This window comes from Labrus bergylta, chromosome 5, assembly GCF_963930695.1.
Source record: "Labrus bergylta chromosome 5, fLabBer1.1, whole genome shotgun sequence".
NCBI lineage: Eukaryota > Metazoa > Chordata > Actinopteri > Labriformes > Labridae > Labrus > Labrus bergylta.
The window spans coordinates 7,253,626-7,270,011 of record NC_089199.1 but is presented as its reverse complement, the minus strand read 5'-3'; the positions used below and the strand labels follow the sequence as shown (position 1 = coordinate 7,270,011).

The 16,386-nt window shown below is 38.4% G+C and overlaps 1 protein-coding gene across 2 annotated transcripts in view; it reads left to right on the top strand.

Moving 5' to 3' along the window:
• The window catches only part of LOC109980871 (cadherin-22), a 186,867-nt gene that overhangs the window by 154,625 nt on the left and 15,856 nt on the right, over positions 1 to 16,386 (top strand). For both annotated transcript variants that reach the window (XM_020629420.3, XM_065954658.1), the window contains one exon: positions 15,670 to 15,787. In XM_020629420.3, the coding sequence (XP_020485076.1) occupies positions 15,670 to 15,787 (118 nt within the window). The remainder of the gene's footprint in view (positions 1 to 15,669; positions 15,788 to 16,386) is intronic.

Sequence of the window (16,386 nt, the reverse complement as noted above, 5' to 3'; positions counted from 1 at the left end):
TGTTTTGTTTCTTCACAGAGACATTGTCTCTGTCTCCTGCACAGGGACTACAGATGTAAATTAGCTTATAGCTAACTCTGGTACAGCTAATTGGCTGTACACTGTCCCTGTCAAAATAAACAAATAAATAAATAAAATAAATAAACAAATGTCGGATTTATGTTTGCTAAACAACAAGTTGAAGATAAATGTTGTGTTGATCACGATTCTGTAGCTTCACAGATGGAGCCTCCGTTTCATTAGTGTAAATAAAGGCAGGAGCTTTGGTACAATGCTGTCATATAATCATAAAGAAGGAGTTGTATCAAGACCACAAATAAAAACAGTATTGTGTGCTATTCAGTCTGAAAGAGAGAACTGAAAAACATTTACAGCTAACACAATATTAATCACAGCACAAAGCGTTATTTTTCTTGTTCATGCTGTGAGGTGAGCTGAAGTGTACTCAGTGGTGGTTAGTGTACTGAGACATTGATTTTGACTTGTGTTTATTCACATTTCACATAATAATGATAATACCCAATTAACGTGATAAAAAATAACAATACCTACATAAGAAAGGTCCATTCAAAATCAATACATACAAAGCAAAATGCATTTTAAAAGTAGAAATATAAATATAAAGTATAAAATAATAAGCAAGTTGTTAACAACTACAGCTTAAACTGAGTTTAGTTTCCTTTTGGACCAAGCATTACATTTTTAACAAATATAATTATTTTTACCTGTATCTAAAGTCTGAAAACCAAGGTGATAATGCTGCTTTATCTTAAGGGAGTCAAGGCTGAGTCAAGACTCGATTTTCACTTCAGTAAAACATAATTGGAAGAACTGTTTGAAACCTTGTAATTGAAGGTGTCAGCTACTGAGAAACAGTATCGTTTGTTCTTCAGCTCATTCCCATTTGACTAAATTGGTTCTTTACAGATAGCAGCGTGGTTGTTAAGTCTGTAGTCTTTGGCTTCACATGGAGTTATAATAAAGAGTGATTGACTGTAGAATGCCTTGTAACTTTCTCCAATACTTCTTAGTCCTAAAATAGATGTTAACATTACATTTCCCTATTTGTCACCATGACAGAAACTGAAATCGATATTGCCATTATATGATATGTAACTACAAGAAACCAGTTCAGAGTTGCTCAGGTGCCATCACAAGACTGATAATATTGTGGCCACTTCAGGTGGTTGTACAGGATTGTGCCACAGCCCCAGAAAAAGCCAATAAGAAGCCCTTGAGTTTGAGCATTAATCACAGATATTTCTGTGTTTGCTCATACTCACCAGCCTGTGTCTTTCAATAGCTGCTTCATTATTTCCATAATTCTGGTTCAGATTGTTTTCAGTTGCACACCATTATCTAACGCAACACTTCATACCAAAGGCAATTTATAAATCAGCTTTTTTGGCGAAAGCACAATTTGAAAGTGTCAGAATGAGAGCCAAAAACAAAGTGTTTCCCAATTAATTGATTTATATCCTCCTTTTTTCATGCTGGATGAAGATCATAAATCTGTAGGATTAATTTTTCACTGATTCCAATGTTGGATTACTGTCGACATTAGAAATGTAGCTGTTTAAACAAAATGGGATAGATTAGGGGGAATTCAGATTAGATCAAATGTAATGTTTGTATGGCTATAATGCCTGTCATAAAGTTTATGCACACAATAAAACAGGCTCTTCCTGAAAGACGTCAGTCACCAATTCATCTTTGTGGTACAAGCCAGACCAAGAGGGCTGTGATTCATGGTTTGTTTAGTCATTTCACACATATTTTGAAACAACACAGATTAACATAAATTCCTCAATGGCAAACCGGGAAAGGAAAAAACTCTAGTTTGACTTTTGTGTGGCTCATTAGCTGGTGTACATCAAACAGTGGGTGTCTGTTTGAAAATCAAGACAAAAGCAAACACCATGGTTATCCCAATCTAATAGCAGGACAGGTTTTTTTTGGGGACCACCATTAAAAATGGACTGAGTCATGAGGGTGTTTTATCCTCCACATAGTCAACAGGCCTTGGGCTAAGTTGGAGCCAATTATCATGTGCAGGGCAAAGGAATAATTAAGAAAGCACAGCTTTAAAGTGGGGCCTCCATGCTGGAAGTCACATTTACATGTTTAATGAGGCTCAGGCCTCTCCTCACCTTGATCTACAGACTCTTAACCACTTATTGCCCCCATGTGCCTTAGCAACACCCACCCACCTGAGCCTTTTGAGAACATTGTCTGGTCTGATCCCCACCTCTTCCACCTCGCTCCTTTTACCATCTGCGTGAGCCCACATTAACCTTCAGCTCCTAATCACAATGAGATGATTATACTCTTCTCGCAGAAAGATCATTGCTGGCTTCCAGCATTGTGAAAGAAAGGTTATTTTTTTGCTTTCATCCATGGAAATACATTCAAATATTTCAACGGAATTTGAGAGTGAATGCACAAAAATATGACATTTTATAGGACTGCTCCTTAATGAAGTTTAGTTGGTTAAAGTAACTAAAACTACATATATAGGCCTATAGAGAATTTATATTTTATTTTGTAGTACAAAATGTAAAAGATACAAAATAAACTTGAAATGACTAGTATATAAAATGGTGGTTTCATAACCTTCTAAGTGCTTACGAATGGCACTGTCATGTTGTTTTTATACATCGCTTTTTGCTTGATTTTTGTATCTTCTCTACAAAGTCTCTCTTTGTATGTTGTTGTTCGGAGCGCTGTCAGAATCAGCCGAGATTGAATGAAAATGTGTTAGCCTTGGGTCAGAGGCTTTCTGATGCTCATTTCCAGCCTCAGGGGTAACCACTGGGGGGCATGGGGAAAACAATTTTCTCTTCCATTTTATTTTCAGAAAAATATATTAAAAAAAAAACAGGTTCCTACTAGTTTGTCAGTCACTGCATTGTTGTCTTTGTAAAAGCGAGTACTGTTGTGAAGAAGTTTTGGGTCCAAGGATTCGCTGTCTGTGTCTTCTTGTAGCGCTTTATTTTCTAATAATGCCAAGAATGAAGTATTTCTATTGTTGGCCTTCAAACTAGGAAAGAGAAAATAAAAAACACATAATTTAGGTAATTATTGGCTCATATAAACCTTTCACAATGACGAGGTAAACATCTTGAACCCCCCAAAAAATGTTGTTCAACCAGAATTCAGCTGGATGCTGCTGAATAGATCTCTGTGAATGAGTTAATTTTTGATAGTCAATTCTCAAAGAAATCAAATGCTGGCACCCTGCCCTTGACTGAAACTCAGTAAAGGACTTGACCTGTTGTTTTTTATTTATTTTTGTATTTTGGTTTTGTTGACTGTATGCCATCTTCTAAAAGCATGAAAGGGGGGCCTTATACATGCATATAAGTGCCTTAATATCTTAGGCTCCTGGGCTAGGAATATTCTGGAGGCCCTTTCCTTGGATTGAATAACGGATGCATGACATTTAAGACGGAAAACTTAAATCAAACCTCTCATCTCTGATATACAGAGAAAGTTTGTAATCTTTTCTTGTAAGCTCGTTCTACTGTTAATGACTTTTTGACAACAAAAAGCTCTGTTACTTATATAACGAGGCTCATTTATAAAATGGACAAGCTTTCAACAACTACAAAGTGCCCTCCTCTGTTCACAATATGTCACAACAACATTAATTCAGAACCCCAGACAACAGCCAACAAAAAACAAAATAGTAAATGCAAAGTCCTCTTCATCCGATAACACAATCTAGAAAAAAATATTCTGATGTGAACAATAAACAAAGATGAAAGTAAAAATGACGTTAAGTTATCGGCCTAAACTGCCTGTACGCAAAACGATAAAATACCTTTATACGCAGAAGTGCTTTCACCTTAATCTTCTAGATGAGAACTCCTCAATTATGTATTTAAAATCAGTGCTCGATATGCGTATTCTCAGCCCCTCTTACTATAATTTCACCGCATTTTACTTTTCATAAATCAAAGTTTAGAGAAAGACCACTCTCCACTATCGTTGATGCTAAGGAAAGGTATGGGAAGGGCACAAAGGTAAGACCATGTTAGGGATCGCTGTCATTTTCTGCTGCTCAGGAATTTTAGCAGTCCAACTAACATTTTTTTACCTGTTGCACAAAAGAAACTTGAAATAGAAAAACACACTCAAAAGTGAAGTAATAGCTTCCACTAATTTGACAGACTAGCCAACTCCCCACAAATCTGTGCACGATGCTGCAGCAACTTAATAAGTAGCTAAAGAAACCCATTCCCTCCTCCCAACATTTCCTGTTAGTCTTCGGCTGGCCTATCCAAGGGAGGTAAAAACGGCTCAAAAATGTCTTTAAAAAAAAGAGGATAATGAGGATAATGTCTCAGCACATTCGAGGCACGTCTCAAACATAGATGCAACCAATTTTTGCCATTTATTCCAGCCATGCAATGAACTCTGAACACTCTGTGTCCACTTGGAATAAAGCTAACAATAGAAAATGATACACAATTAAATCTATTCTTAATTTCTTCTAGTTTCAAACCATGTCTTTTGATCTATAAAGTAATACTGACAAGCTCAAGACGAAGACACAATAACTGAAAGTAGCACATTTTTTTGACCTGTTTCTGCTTGGAACCATTCCATAACACACGCCATAGAGGCTTGTTATGAAGTACATGGTTGTCATCACATCAAGGTTGCCCACATTTGTAAGATTTCTATAGTGTTTTCATACCTTGCAATATAAATGCAGAGGTCAAGATGGAGGATTCTATTGAAGTAAAAGGCTGTTGCCTGATATGTTGAAGCACTTTGATGTCTGCTGCTTCCCAGGATGCACTTATTTTTTCAGTAAAATAAGCTGCCAAAGGAGGAGCCTAGAGATATAAGAACCAGCCAGCAAAAGCTTGAGTGTAAAAAAAATAGCTACAATTTTGTTTCAGATCCCCAGAATGTTGTTAATCAATTTGAAAACTTGGGCAGAGCAGCATATCTTGGAATAAGGCATAACTAGGTCCAATTTTCTTTCACCTGGAATAGATGTCAACCCCAGCTGCCCCCTTTTTCCTTATTCATATGCCTCAGGACAAAGAGAATATACTCTTTGCATATTCTCTTCGCTCTTCATCTGGCCCTTTTTGAAAATGAAATCAGATGTAAGAAAGGGTTATTGTTGCTTTGTTCAGTGAATGGCCTGTTTCACCTTCTTCGTGCGCCTGCTACACTGGCTGAATTAATTGGAGCAAACACAACACGTGTTATTTTTCAGTTGAATCTGCTGTTAAATTGCTGGGCTCAAGATTTAACACTTTTATTTTTACAGAGTAGTCTTTCAGTTTGATGTTGCCATTCCAAATGAGCTCACACTCACTCATCAGGCGTTATAAGTGTAGTGAGACTTGACAGCTAATTATGAGTAAATACTAATTTATTTTGCAACTAAATCATTCAGTTGAGCTGTCAGTGAGAAACGGCATGTAGAATGTACTGTTCTGTTTTTATTTGAGAAGGATTTTCAGTGTTTTTATTGCCATTGCCCCTTAATCTGTCTTTGATATCACAGGTCAGCAAGTCATATGTTTGTTATTTGTGTGTGTGTGTGTGTGTATGTGTGTGTGTTTGTATATATAGCATTGTGGGGACTGTGACAATAGTGTAACATTATGGGGAACCAGCCCCCATGAAGGGACAAATTACCTTTCCCTTACATTATCATCAATGAAGCCATATCTACAATATTTTCTCTCTATTTTCTTGTATGTTTATCAAAATCTTTCATTTTACCAGGAGTGATATCTTGACCACAATCATATTTATTGATGTGACACTTTTCCTTTCTGTGAATACACAGATCAGCAAGTCTTACATTTAGCAATCTCATCCATCTTTTTTGTCTGTCTTTAAAAATCAGCTTGCTCTTTCATTTTTATCACAATTATACCAGAAACAAGCTCTTTTCACAGACTCACGCTACAATGAAATGAAGACATGCATGCACACACCCACACACATGCTGTTTACACACTGTTTTATTCAAAATATATGTGATATCAACCTCTGGTATACGAAGCTAATGAGGAGCGTTCTATTGTCTCCTCTTGTGTGCTGTGTTATCACCCAGTCTTGTTCGTGGAGTGTCAGCTCCCTGGCTTAGGTCTAGCTTTCGGTGGAACCACAGAGAAAATCAGATTAACCTAAGCCTTTTAACTGCGGTTGGGTTTGATCCCATTTGAGAGTTGGCAACACAACCCATTTTGTTTGTGTTTAGAGGGAGAATTCATGTGGTGGGAGGGGGAAGTGTTGGCTGAGGAGTAAATAGGAAAAAATGGGTGACACAGGTTAAGCAGCTTTGGCTTGGGGACTCAGTTCAAGGCAGGGCCATGACACAAAGTGTTAAATAGCTTCTCACCTTTTATTCACGGGGCCTTTAGGGTGTCTTACCGAAGTTGCTGTTCGCAGAAGGAAAGAGAAAGCAAAGTAAGTGACTTTATTGTAAGAAACAAAGCATAGAATGAAAGGAGGAAATGCAAGGGGAAACAGCATGCAATGTAAGAAGATAGGCGTTTCTATTATGCTATAATGTGCCCAGTAATGCAAGAAATAACTGCATCTTTGAGCCCCTAGTTAATACCGGTTCTGTTTTTTTTTTTTAAGGTCAGTCTAGACTTTATTTCTTTGATATATTCTAAGGAAAGGACTGAAAGTTAGTACTTATTAAAGCATTTTTGGGAAAAAATCCTACTGATTTTTGCTTGGACCTCAAATTCTCTGCAACTTATTTTGTTTCACATTCACTCATTCACACTTTTGATGTAGATCATGCATTACAATTATAAAGAAGTCAACCTTGGGCCTAAATCTAAGCCTGCATTCATAAGGCACACATTCACTTTTTATTAGTACTGCAGCTGCAAGTACAAAGTACGTACTTTACATTCAACATGAATACAATGGGGATGTTCTACATAATCAAAACATTGGGCCTTGAACTTTGACTTAAACTTTACATACACCGGTTGCAGTCTTAATCAAATCTGTCTGATCTTTAAGTGTCTCAATGGATGTGACATGTTCTCAACTGTGCAAGGGACTATGGGTCAGAATAGTCAAGCAGGCATGTTGGCTTGCTTGCAGAAAATGCTACCAGATGTAGGAGGACATTTCTGTACTTTGGCATACTGAATTTGACATACATGTTTTCAAACTTATAGTACTAGATATTTTTCTGGCATGGTAAATAGATTGGAAAACGGTTTGTGGTATTGGTAATGGACACAACCCTTTTAGAAAAAAAGAAACAACTATACATTTTCAAACATCTTTATCTTTAAGCTATAGAAAAAGAAAGTTATGATTCACAATAACTCGCTTTAACACATGTAACACAAGATCTTTACTCTATGATGCGAACAGATGCAATTTATTCATTTTACTTTATACAGTATGGTCATAACCTATTGTAAGTTTTAACTATCAACCCCTTGGAGCCAGTAATGAGTCAATCTTGGAGGGAAAATATTACAATATCCTGCTGTCAGCCATGGCGACTTACTTTTGCTAACAATGCTATGTAATTCCCTAAAAACTCAGATGTAATTCTCTTGCAAGTTAATTTGCAGAAATCAGGCCTTCCACAGAACAATCAAGTGCCCAATCAATGATAACTTTGCAAAAACAGTTAACTTTTAGATGGACTTAAACAAGAGAAAGAGTTTAACAGCAGTATTTCAACTCAACCATATATTGGATTCAACCAATATTTTACAAATCTTAATTATGTGTTTTTATTGCAAGTTAAAAAACCCATTAATGTCTATGATCCATGGGGTGATGCCCACATTTGCACATTCTTCAAATCTGCTCTACCACACAGACTAACACGTGTACACAATTTTTGCCTCCCAGCCTGTTCCTCCCCCACCGCTTGGTATTAATCTGACTGAATGCAGAGGGACAGATATCATATAGTGCCGTGTGCGCTTGGAAAAAGGCAGGTCGGAAAGCCAAAATTCTAAGTATGGCCTTGGGGACTGTCAGGTCTTCCCTGCCGTCTCACAGCTGGCTCACGGCGTCAAAATGACAGATCACTTTAGTTTGGCCAATGCACAGCTAACTTCCAATGTCTGGTAGAGTCAGTTTGAAATAGTTCATTTTTAGGGCAAATACATGTGAGCTCAATACTTATTCTTCAGAAAGGATACCAAAACAACACAAGCACACATTAGTCAAACAAAATAAATGACTAACAGGAGAAGCCAACCCAGACATAGTTGCCAGACAGTATTTCATGAGTAAGAGACTCACCAAATGTATCTTCCCTTTGTCTCATGAATGTTAATGTTGGATCAGACAAACCAGCATGCTACAACGACTAGAATTCTCAATAATTCAAGCCATTTCTTTTTATCATTCAAGCTTTCCATTTCAGCGTTTATACCGTTGACGTCAAGGTGCATTTAAAAGACCTCATGACTTATGTTGTTTGATAAAGCCCATCTTTGTTTGCAGTGGTTCTCTGCAGGTGGAAATTTGTTGAGTCCAAATCATGTTTGTCAGTGTAATCTAAAAGGTCGCTTGGGTGTATTTTCTGATCTCAATCATAGAATAAAGACAAAAACAAGTCTAGCATGATCTGATAGATACAGAAGGTTTTCTTCGTGACACTAATTGGTACATCATATTTTCTATAATATTTTTTGCCAGTATACAAACACCATCAGACTAGTGCTTTTATCACAAAAAGTCAAGATATATTGTTTAACCCATCAACATTTTTGTTGTTTTTGAGGTAACACTTGTTTCCCTTCATTTTAACATAAATGGTCACATAAAGATTGGGCAAGAACAGTCACATTTTTACTGTGTTATCTTTTGCCTTTTAACACTACAAAGGAAGTTTATGTGGGATTACATTCTTTTATAGTACTTTGAAATGATGAGGTGTGAAAACTTACATCAAAGAACTTACTGTATGTTAGTTAGTTCTAACTAGTTCATTAGTTAGTTAGTTCTAACTTACACTTATTTTTTTATCAGCAATCCATCATGTTAACACAGGATCTGTGTTTGTCTTTTATTTTAAATAAGAAATAAATTCTAATAGCAGAAGATCTGTTTCTTTTTCACCACACGTTCTTTCTCTTCTTCCTCTGCCATTTTAATCCATGCCCAAGGATTTGTAAACTGTGCACACAGATTTTTAAACTGGAGGCATGGTTTCAAATCTGTGCGCTCAGTTTAGGAAACTATGCCCACATATATACTTTATTTCAGTCCTGTATAGGTCCATATCGTCATACATAATCACAAGTGATAAAAATGGCATCTGTGGGCACAGATTTATAAAATGTGGAAATGGAGCTTCAGAGACTTAGTAGGCTACCAATGCTACTGTTGGAGATTTCTTTATGCTTTAATATATTATTATTATAAAAAAATGCCCACATGGCATGTATTGTAGCTGTGTGTGTGCACCAATTTAAATGAACTTTTGTAAGATTCAGTTTATTGCTTTCTATCGGGGGGGGGGGGAACTTAGCTCCTATTAATCTTTAAGCTTCTTTATATTTTTTTGAAGAATTGTATCTACATAACATAAAAAAAGCCATTGAGACACCCTAATATATGAAGCAAGGACAACGTTATGCTCCACTGGTGACCCTGAGGAATGTTTTAACCACTGAATTTATTTATTGATATTTATTTGTGTTAAAATAGCACTCATAGTCATAGTTCACTCTTGGCTTCAGAGATGATCCTCTCTCAGGCTGTTTTAAGTAGCTCTGTGTTTATTTATATATTTATCTATTCATTACTTTGATGCTGCCATCGTGAAATGCTTGATTTCTGATGTGAATGAGAAGGCCGCCTCCCTCTCACAACCTTGACCTTTCAGACACCTCTAGCGAAGATGGGATGTACTTTTGGGAAAGTCTCCCCTTCTAGCTTTCCAGAGATGCGGGAGATTTAAGGGGGTCAGGGGAGGGGACGGCAAGATAGAAATCTAATTAGGTGATTGTGCTTGAGGGAGCCTCGCTTGCTGCTCAATAAACTCCCACACGCTTGCTCTACTCCACATTTCCCTGCCTTGCTTCGTTCTTGCTCTCTATCTCAGCAGTTCGCACTCACCCTGAGATGCCTCCTGAGAGTCTCCCTGCTGAGGGCACAGTCACAGGACACAGATCATGGCTCACTAACCACATTGCCACGGCTGATCATAGTTCTCTCAAGAAATAAGTAGATTCATTCCTTGAATGATGGTACAGCTCTTGCTTGATTGTGTATGTCATGTCTTTGCTCGTTATTCTTTTACCTTCAAGTCTGAACTAAACCTGAAAGAGCTTCAAAGAATGGTGAGAAAATCAGAACTGTTTTGGTAAGGGAAACTCGTATTTGTCATAGATCACAGTGAAAAGATGTATGTTTCTTGGCTTCAGCTCAATGTTTTTGTGTTTATTTATAAGAAGACAAGAACATGTATTGAATTTGGATGCAATTTGTTATATATGTCACTTCTACAAAGAGCTTATATATTCATCCACATGAAAAGGTGTACAGTTTGTTTAGCATCATTTCTTCTTTAACAAATAAAAGAGTGTATCTGGTTATTTAAGGGTTCCCAGTGTGCTGTTAGTTTAAGTTTGGTTGTGTTTCTTTACAAGCTTGCTCTACCCTACCATTGAACTAACACCTTATGATTTAAATCAACTAATATGAAATGTGCAATCAATACAACAGTAAAAAAAAAAAATAGTAAAAATGCTGAGAGTGCCGTAATGATTGCAAGTGCGGCTGCAACCATCACCCGCTGCACACCTGACGTGATTTAAAATTTGTCACCAATCACCAAAAACAGATGGTACTAAAAATCTAGAAACCTGCACAGAATCTGCAAGTTGTAAACTTCTTCACGTTGTAAGAATCATCACACAAGAAGTTTTTCACATCAGTAAAAGATGTGACAAACTGTCTTTTTATATGACTTTTTAAAATACTTTTTCTTGGACTCCAGATCATGCTGTCAACTTTTTGAACCCATCCACCTCCTCATAACTGTCCAGTCACCACAGAAGCACCTGCTTTATAGGTTTCAGCATTTTGTTAGACTCAACAGAACTCAACAGTCTACATTTCCACAACCAGCTTAGAGAATCCAGGGGGATTTCTGCATCTCCCTGTTGTGTCGAAGCACTAGAGACGTGGCAGGACTTAATCACCACATCATCTGTTATGATGAATATGTTTTCTTTGCATTTTAAGTACCAGTGAAACCAATGTATGCACGCTTTTGGCTTACGTAGCTGGTTGTTTAATTTTCCTGACTTTGGTGTCTTTTAGTTGCAGAGCATGACTACTGTAGACCATGAAAAGAGAATCATCCTGCACCTCCAATACAGCATGTACATTTTGTTTTGTATACTAAAAAGACATTTGGTCTGCAAAGCCTTGAACATTTTGCACAATGGCAGCATTGTTATGTTAGTCATATGGTTCCCTTTATTCAGAGCATCCCAAATCAAATGCACATTACACCCTCATCCCAAAAGCAGTATAAGCCATCACAGTGGAAACTATAGCAATCCGTACTGTGGTTAAGATTGAGATGGCAGTCATAATCTTCCACGTAAAATATCCATGTAGAAATAAAGACAGTTACTCCTTGTTCATTCATTTCCACATGTTTCTGTGCGTTTGTAGAGTACTTCTTTTGCAGCACACTGAGGAAGAAGCATGTGATTTACCCTGAAATCACGCCGTAGCATTTTGTAATTACAAAGTAAGCCATTTTATCCCAAACAGCCTCCTTGAGCCATTGCTATGACTAAGCCTGTTCTGTGTCTGTGATGCGACGTCAATGCTGAGGAGCTGTTTATTGTGGAGGTACAATCATGGCCCCGGAAGTGGGTTTCGGCAGTAGCTTAGTCACAGCAATGCAAAAGCCACCGCTCAGTCTCATAATTCAGAGCTGTATGCAACACTGTAAAATGAAAGAGGCTGTCTCGCACAGACAGGCAACAGGAGCTTAAAAACAACACAATAAAGCAGATGTCTTTGTGTGTGAGGGACGCGGAGGAGAATATCTACAGTCTTATTGTTTGAATAATCAATTTCACAGGTGGATGATAAATGAGGGACACATTTTTCTGGAAAGGACAAGAAAGAGGGGGAGATTCTTTTGAGAAGATAAGCACAAAGGACAGGGAATCAGAGGGGGGGGGGGAGGAAACCATGGTGATGGATAGAGGAAGCAGGCAGAAAGGAGGAGTAAAAAAAGATAGACAGAGGAAGGGTTAAGTCAGGTAAACAAAGCCATGTTTAACATTTTATAAGTACCCCGCCCCGTAAAGAAGCTGCTACTGTTACAGCTGAGTAATGGTTTGATGTATTTCCCTCGATGTTATCTGTTATTCCTTTAGCTTCTGTGAGAGCAGACAAAGGAGTTACAGCTATCGAACATCCTGCTTTAATCATTGTGAGAAATGCCTCACTTAATAGTAGTTCTGGGGGTTGTTTGTCATGTGTGTCTCTGCTGATTTCTAACAGCACAGATGGAGCAGTGCTTGCTGCAAGATAAAGCTTGAACGGAACATGTTTTTTGGCATAATGGTACGCAAAACAAACATATTTGTATTTTTCACACTTGGAATTCTGAATTAATTGGAGGGTCATAAACGTATCTCCCCCCACCTTTTACTATTCCAATAATTCACAACCTCTGTCATTCTCTAAGAAGCCTTTTTGTGATCAGGAGATCTCTTAATGTGTCTCTCAGCCCATTTATGTATGATGTCTCTTTATGCAACTCATAGAATAGCATCGGCCATTTAAGGAGATAATTAAGGAGATATTTACATTTAGAGGGAGGATCGTTTTGGACAAACAAGCCCATTGTATAGAATAAGTGCGAACAGCTGACGTTGTGTGCAGTGGGACGAACTGCGCGCTAGCGGCAGACATGAGTGGGTTGAGCTGTTGTTTAGCAAATACCCAAACTATCAAATTGACAAAGACAGAAAATAAACTAAATTGAGCATCCATAAAGTCACTGACAGCTTTCAACTTTCTCTGTAGACCCGGTTATAAAAACAAAAAGTATGTTTTATTGACAAATGCCATCTGTGCTTCATGTCTAATGTATTCAGTGATAGTGTGATAGACAGCCCAGCAGCAGATGCATTTGCATACTTGTTAAAATGTTTATTTTGCAAATGTATTTTAATGCTGTGTATAGTTGCCGCACACAACACTTACTTAGTTCACATAGGAGTGTAAGCCAGTAAAGCCTGCTCACTTCCTACAATGCCTGGGAAATGTACTGGAACAAACCTTCACACATAAGTACAGTATATAGAACCATCGTTATGTAGCAGTGCAACTTAAAGGGATACTTCACCCGTTGAAACATGAATCTGTATTGACATTGGGTCATATATGTAGAAATGTGAAATAAATTTTGAAGTTGGTGCCTTCTTGGCCAAGAAAAGGAAGAAAGTGTCTTTTTGGCTCATGTGGATGAAAGACACCAAATCCCAGAATGCACAGCACCACAGGCCACTCCCACTAAGGTCATGTTTACAGACATGTTTACTTATACGCGAGACGGTTGCTGCCGACAGGCCGGTTTTGTTTCTCGGCTGCTGCGGTGCCCGGCGGCCAGCGGCCAGCAGAGACCCCGGCGGCCAGCGGTCCAAAAGCCTATCGACTGATGACAATTTTGTTTTGATTAACGTCTTCCAACAGACAAGTGCAAGTGCTGCTAAAAATCTGCTCATTCTTGGCACTGTGTCTGAACTCCAACTCCATGCTCATCTCTCAAGTTGCTAGTCAGATTGCAAAGAAAGCCTTTATTGCTGACCATTGGCAACACCAGAAGCTTGTGAAAAGCTCACAAATAGGGCTTTCACACTTTCAGAAATCTCCTGAAAAACTCACGATATTTCCAGGAGAAGCTGTACAGTATATGAGAATGCAAACAGCCCAATTTTTTGTTCGGACTTCAACCAGAGTTTCTCCTGCTAGACCCCTTGTATTTTTTCCACAGCAATTCCGAATGAGCTGATGTGAGAACGTAGCAGGATATTCTCCAGAGAATTCAGCTCGAGCCAATGGGAGGGGGATTGACGTTTCTATACTGTGACTGCTGCACGGTGCATAGAGTGTATACACACGGCCGCTAAGATCTCCGTGCACGTAACTGAAAGGCCTCATTATCTTTTCTGTTCACCAGTATGTTGTTCTCCACTCTTTTGTTGATGTTGTCATTCCATTGGACCACACATAGCATTGATATAAAGGCAAATATTCTAATTATAGCATCGTGTAGCAGACTCTGTTGCTTCATCCCCTACACTTTTTCTTTTTACAACCCCTACCGCATTGTTTTATTATGTCACATCTTACTTCAGGAGACCCGTCCCCCCCCCCGTCCCTCCTCTCGTCTGACAGGGATATGCTCCCACTTTGAGGAGCATATGTGAACAGCCAGGCCAGGAGAATCTCCTGAGCACTCCTCCTGAAATTATCTATATATTTTCAGGAGTGCATAATGTGAACAAGGCTCAAGGCCATGTCAACGTCAGAAGAAAACCAAAGGGGTTCTTAGATTGATAGAGTGTCCTTGTCTTTCTGTCTTTCATGGAGACTTAATTTTATACGATTGCTGGCTTATACTGTACTGAATGTCTTTTTCTAATTGGATTTTTTTTTTTAGTTCAGTATAGTTAGTTAGTTTAGTTTATTTGAATCAGGGATTGTGTACAAAATAACATTAGTCTCAGAAGAGAAAAAATGCTTTGTACCAGATTTAGCTAACTAGCTCATTTCCATCTGTAGTCCCTGGGCAAATGATGGCAAGAGTAAAATACAGATCAACCAGTCATGCATGCTCACAGTGAGAACATGCAGTAAAGGTAAGTTGAAGGAAATTAAAATAATAAGAAATATGTTGACTGGTGCGTGATGTCGAAGCAGAATAGATGGATGTGATGTGAAAAATCTAATTTATCAGCTTGTGGTGTGACACTGGCTGCAGATTAGTGGATGAGACGAGGATGAATTGTCACTGAGAGGCCTATGTTCAGGTGAAAGAATCTCCGGGGGCTGTTTGATGCGTGTTCAGCTCATAGTGAATCCTATCTCACCTTATTGTGTCCATACAGAATTCTCAAAATTGGATCACAGTAGTTTTATCATTGAAATGGGAACACTATTTTTGCATCGGACAGAAGAACTAAACCTTCACAGTCTCTCTGTCTCTCTCTCTGTTCTTCTGCACTTCTGAAATTTCCTTTTGCTCCATCTCAGAGCAAATACGGCAGCCATGCAGAATATCTTTGTCCTTTTCTGTTCAAAAAAGCTCTTAAGCAAGGCTCTTTATGATAGTTTTGCATTTCTAACATTAATAAAAAAAATCAGATTGCTGTGTCAACTTTCTGGGGAAATAAGTTTTTATCTCTTTGTGACTGTAGCCACTTTGAACCGCACTTTCCTAGGAATCCTTCTGTTTCTGCTGCATTCAAGTACACTCACTCAACCTCCCTCCCTCACCCTTAAAAGAGGCGTTTGAAATGAAAAGTGCTTTTCATATTCATTTTCATATTCCCCTTGAGGAGATCTGAGTAGAAAATCTAACCTCAGTTGTTTTTCCTTGCTTGTTATTCTAATTTCCTCGTCTGTTTTGGTTGTTTCTCTCTCTCTCTTTAGTTAATTCACACGATCAGCGTGGTGGATCGAGACGAGCCGCAAACAGGACATCGCTTCTACTTCACCTTGGCCCCGGAAGCTTCCAGCAATCGACACTTCACCCTGTGGGATGTCAAAGGTAAGAGAGCAAAGGTTCAGTATCAGGGTTATGGGAGAGGAAGTGGATTTGCTGTGCTAAAAGCATTATCAGCATGATTGGATTTTTAAGGTATAATGTAGTCTCTAAAGTTGTTTTCCCAGCCTGACCCTGAGATGCTCATTCATACATGTCCCTCATTGGGTGGTTTTCTCTGTCTGATAGGACAAGGTGGGGGTGGTCTCAGGAGGCAAGACTTAATGTAAAAGAGATGCTGTGGTAATCCAAGAAAGAGGATGAAGCGTCAGAGTCGGACACTATGACTAAAGTTATTCATGTTTATCAATGCTGTTTTATTGGACGTATTCAGAGTATCAACTACTGAGTGGAAAATAACATTTGTGCATGGCGTGCAGAAATAAGTACGAAGACGCTTAATCACGTGTATCGCTCACCCTGACTTCAAACATAGCTGTAAGCATAACTAAGGCTTGCGAGCTCGAAGTCTGGTTGAATAATTGTTCTGTTTACCTTCACACATGCAGCTTATCCCTAAAATTTCAGGAAATGTTTGTAGTTTTGATCATGTGTGAAAACACCGTAGGAGAGGCTTTTGTCTTTTATGTGAGTGACTTGTGTTG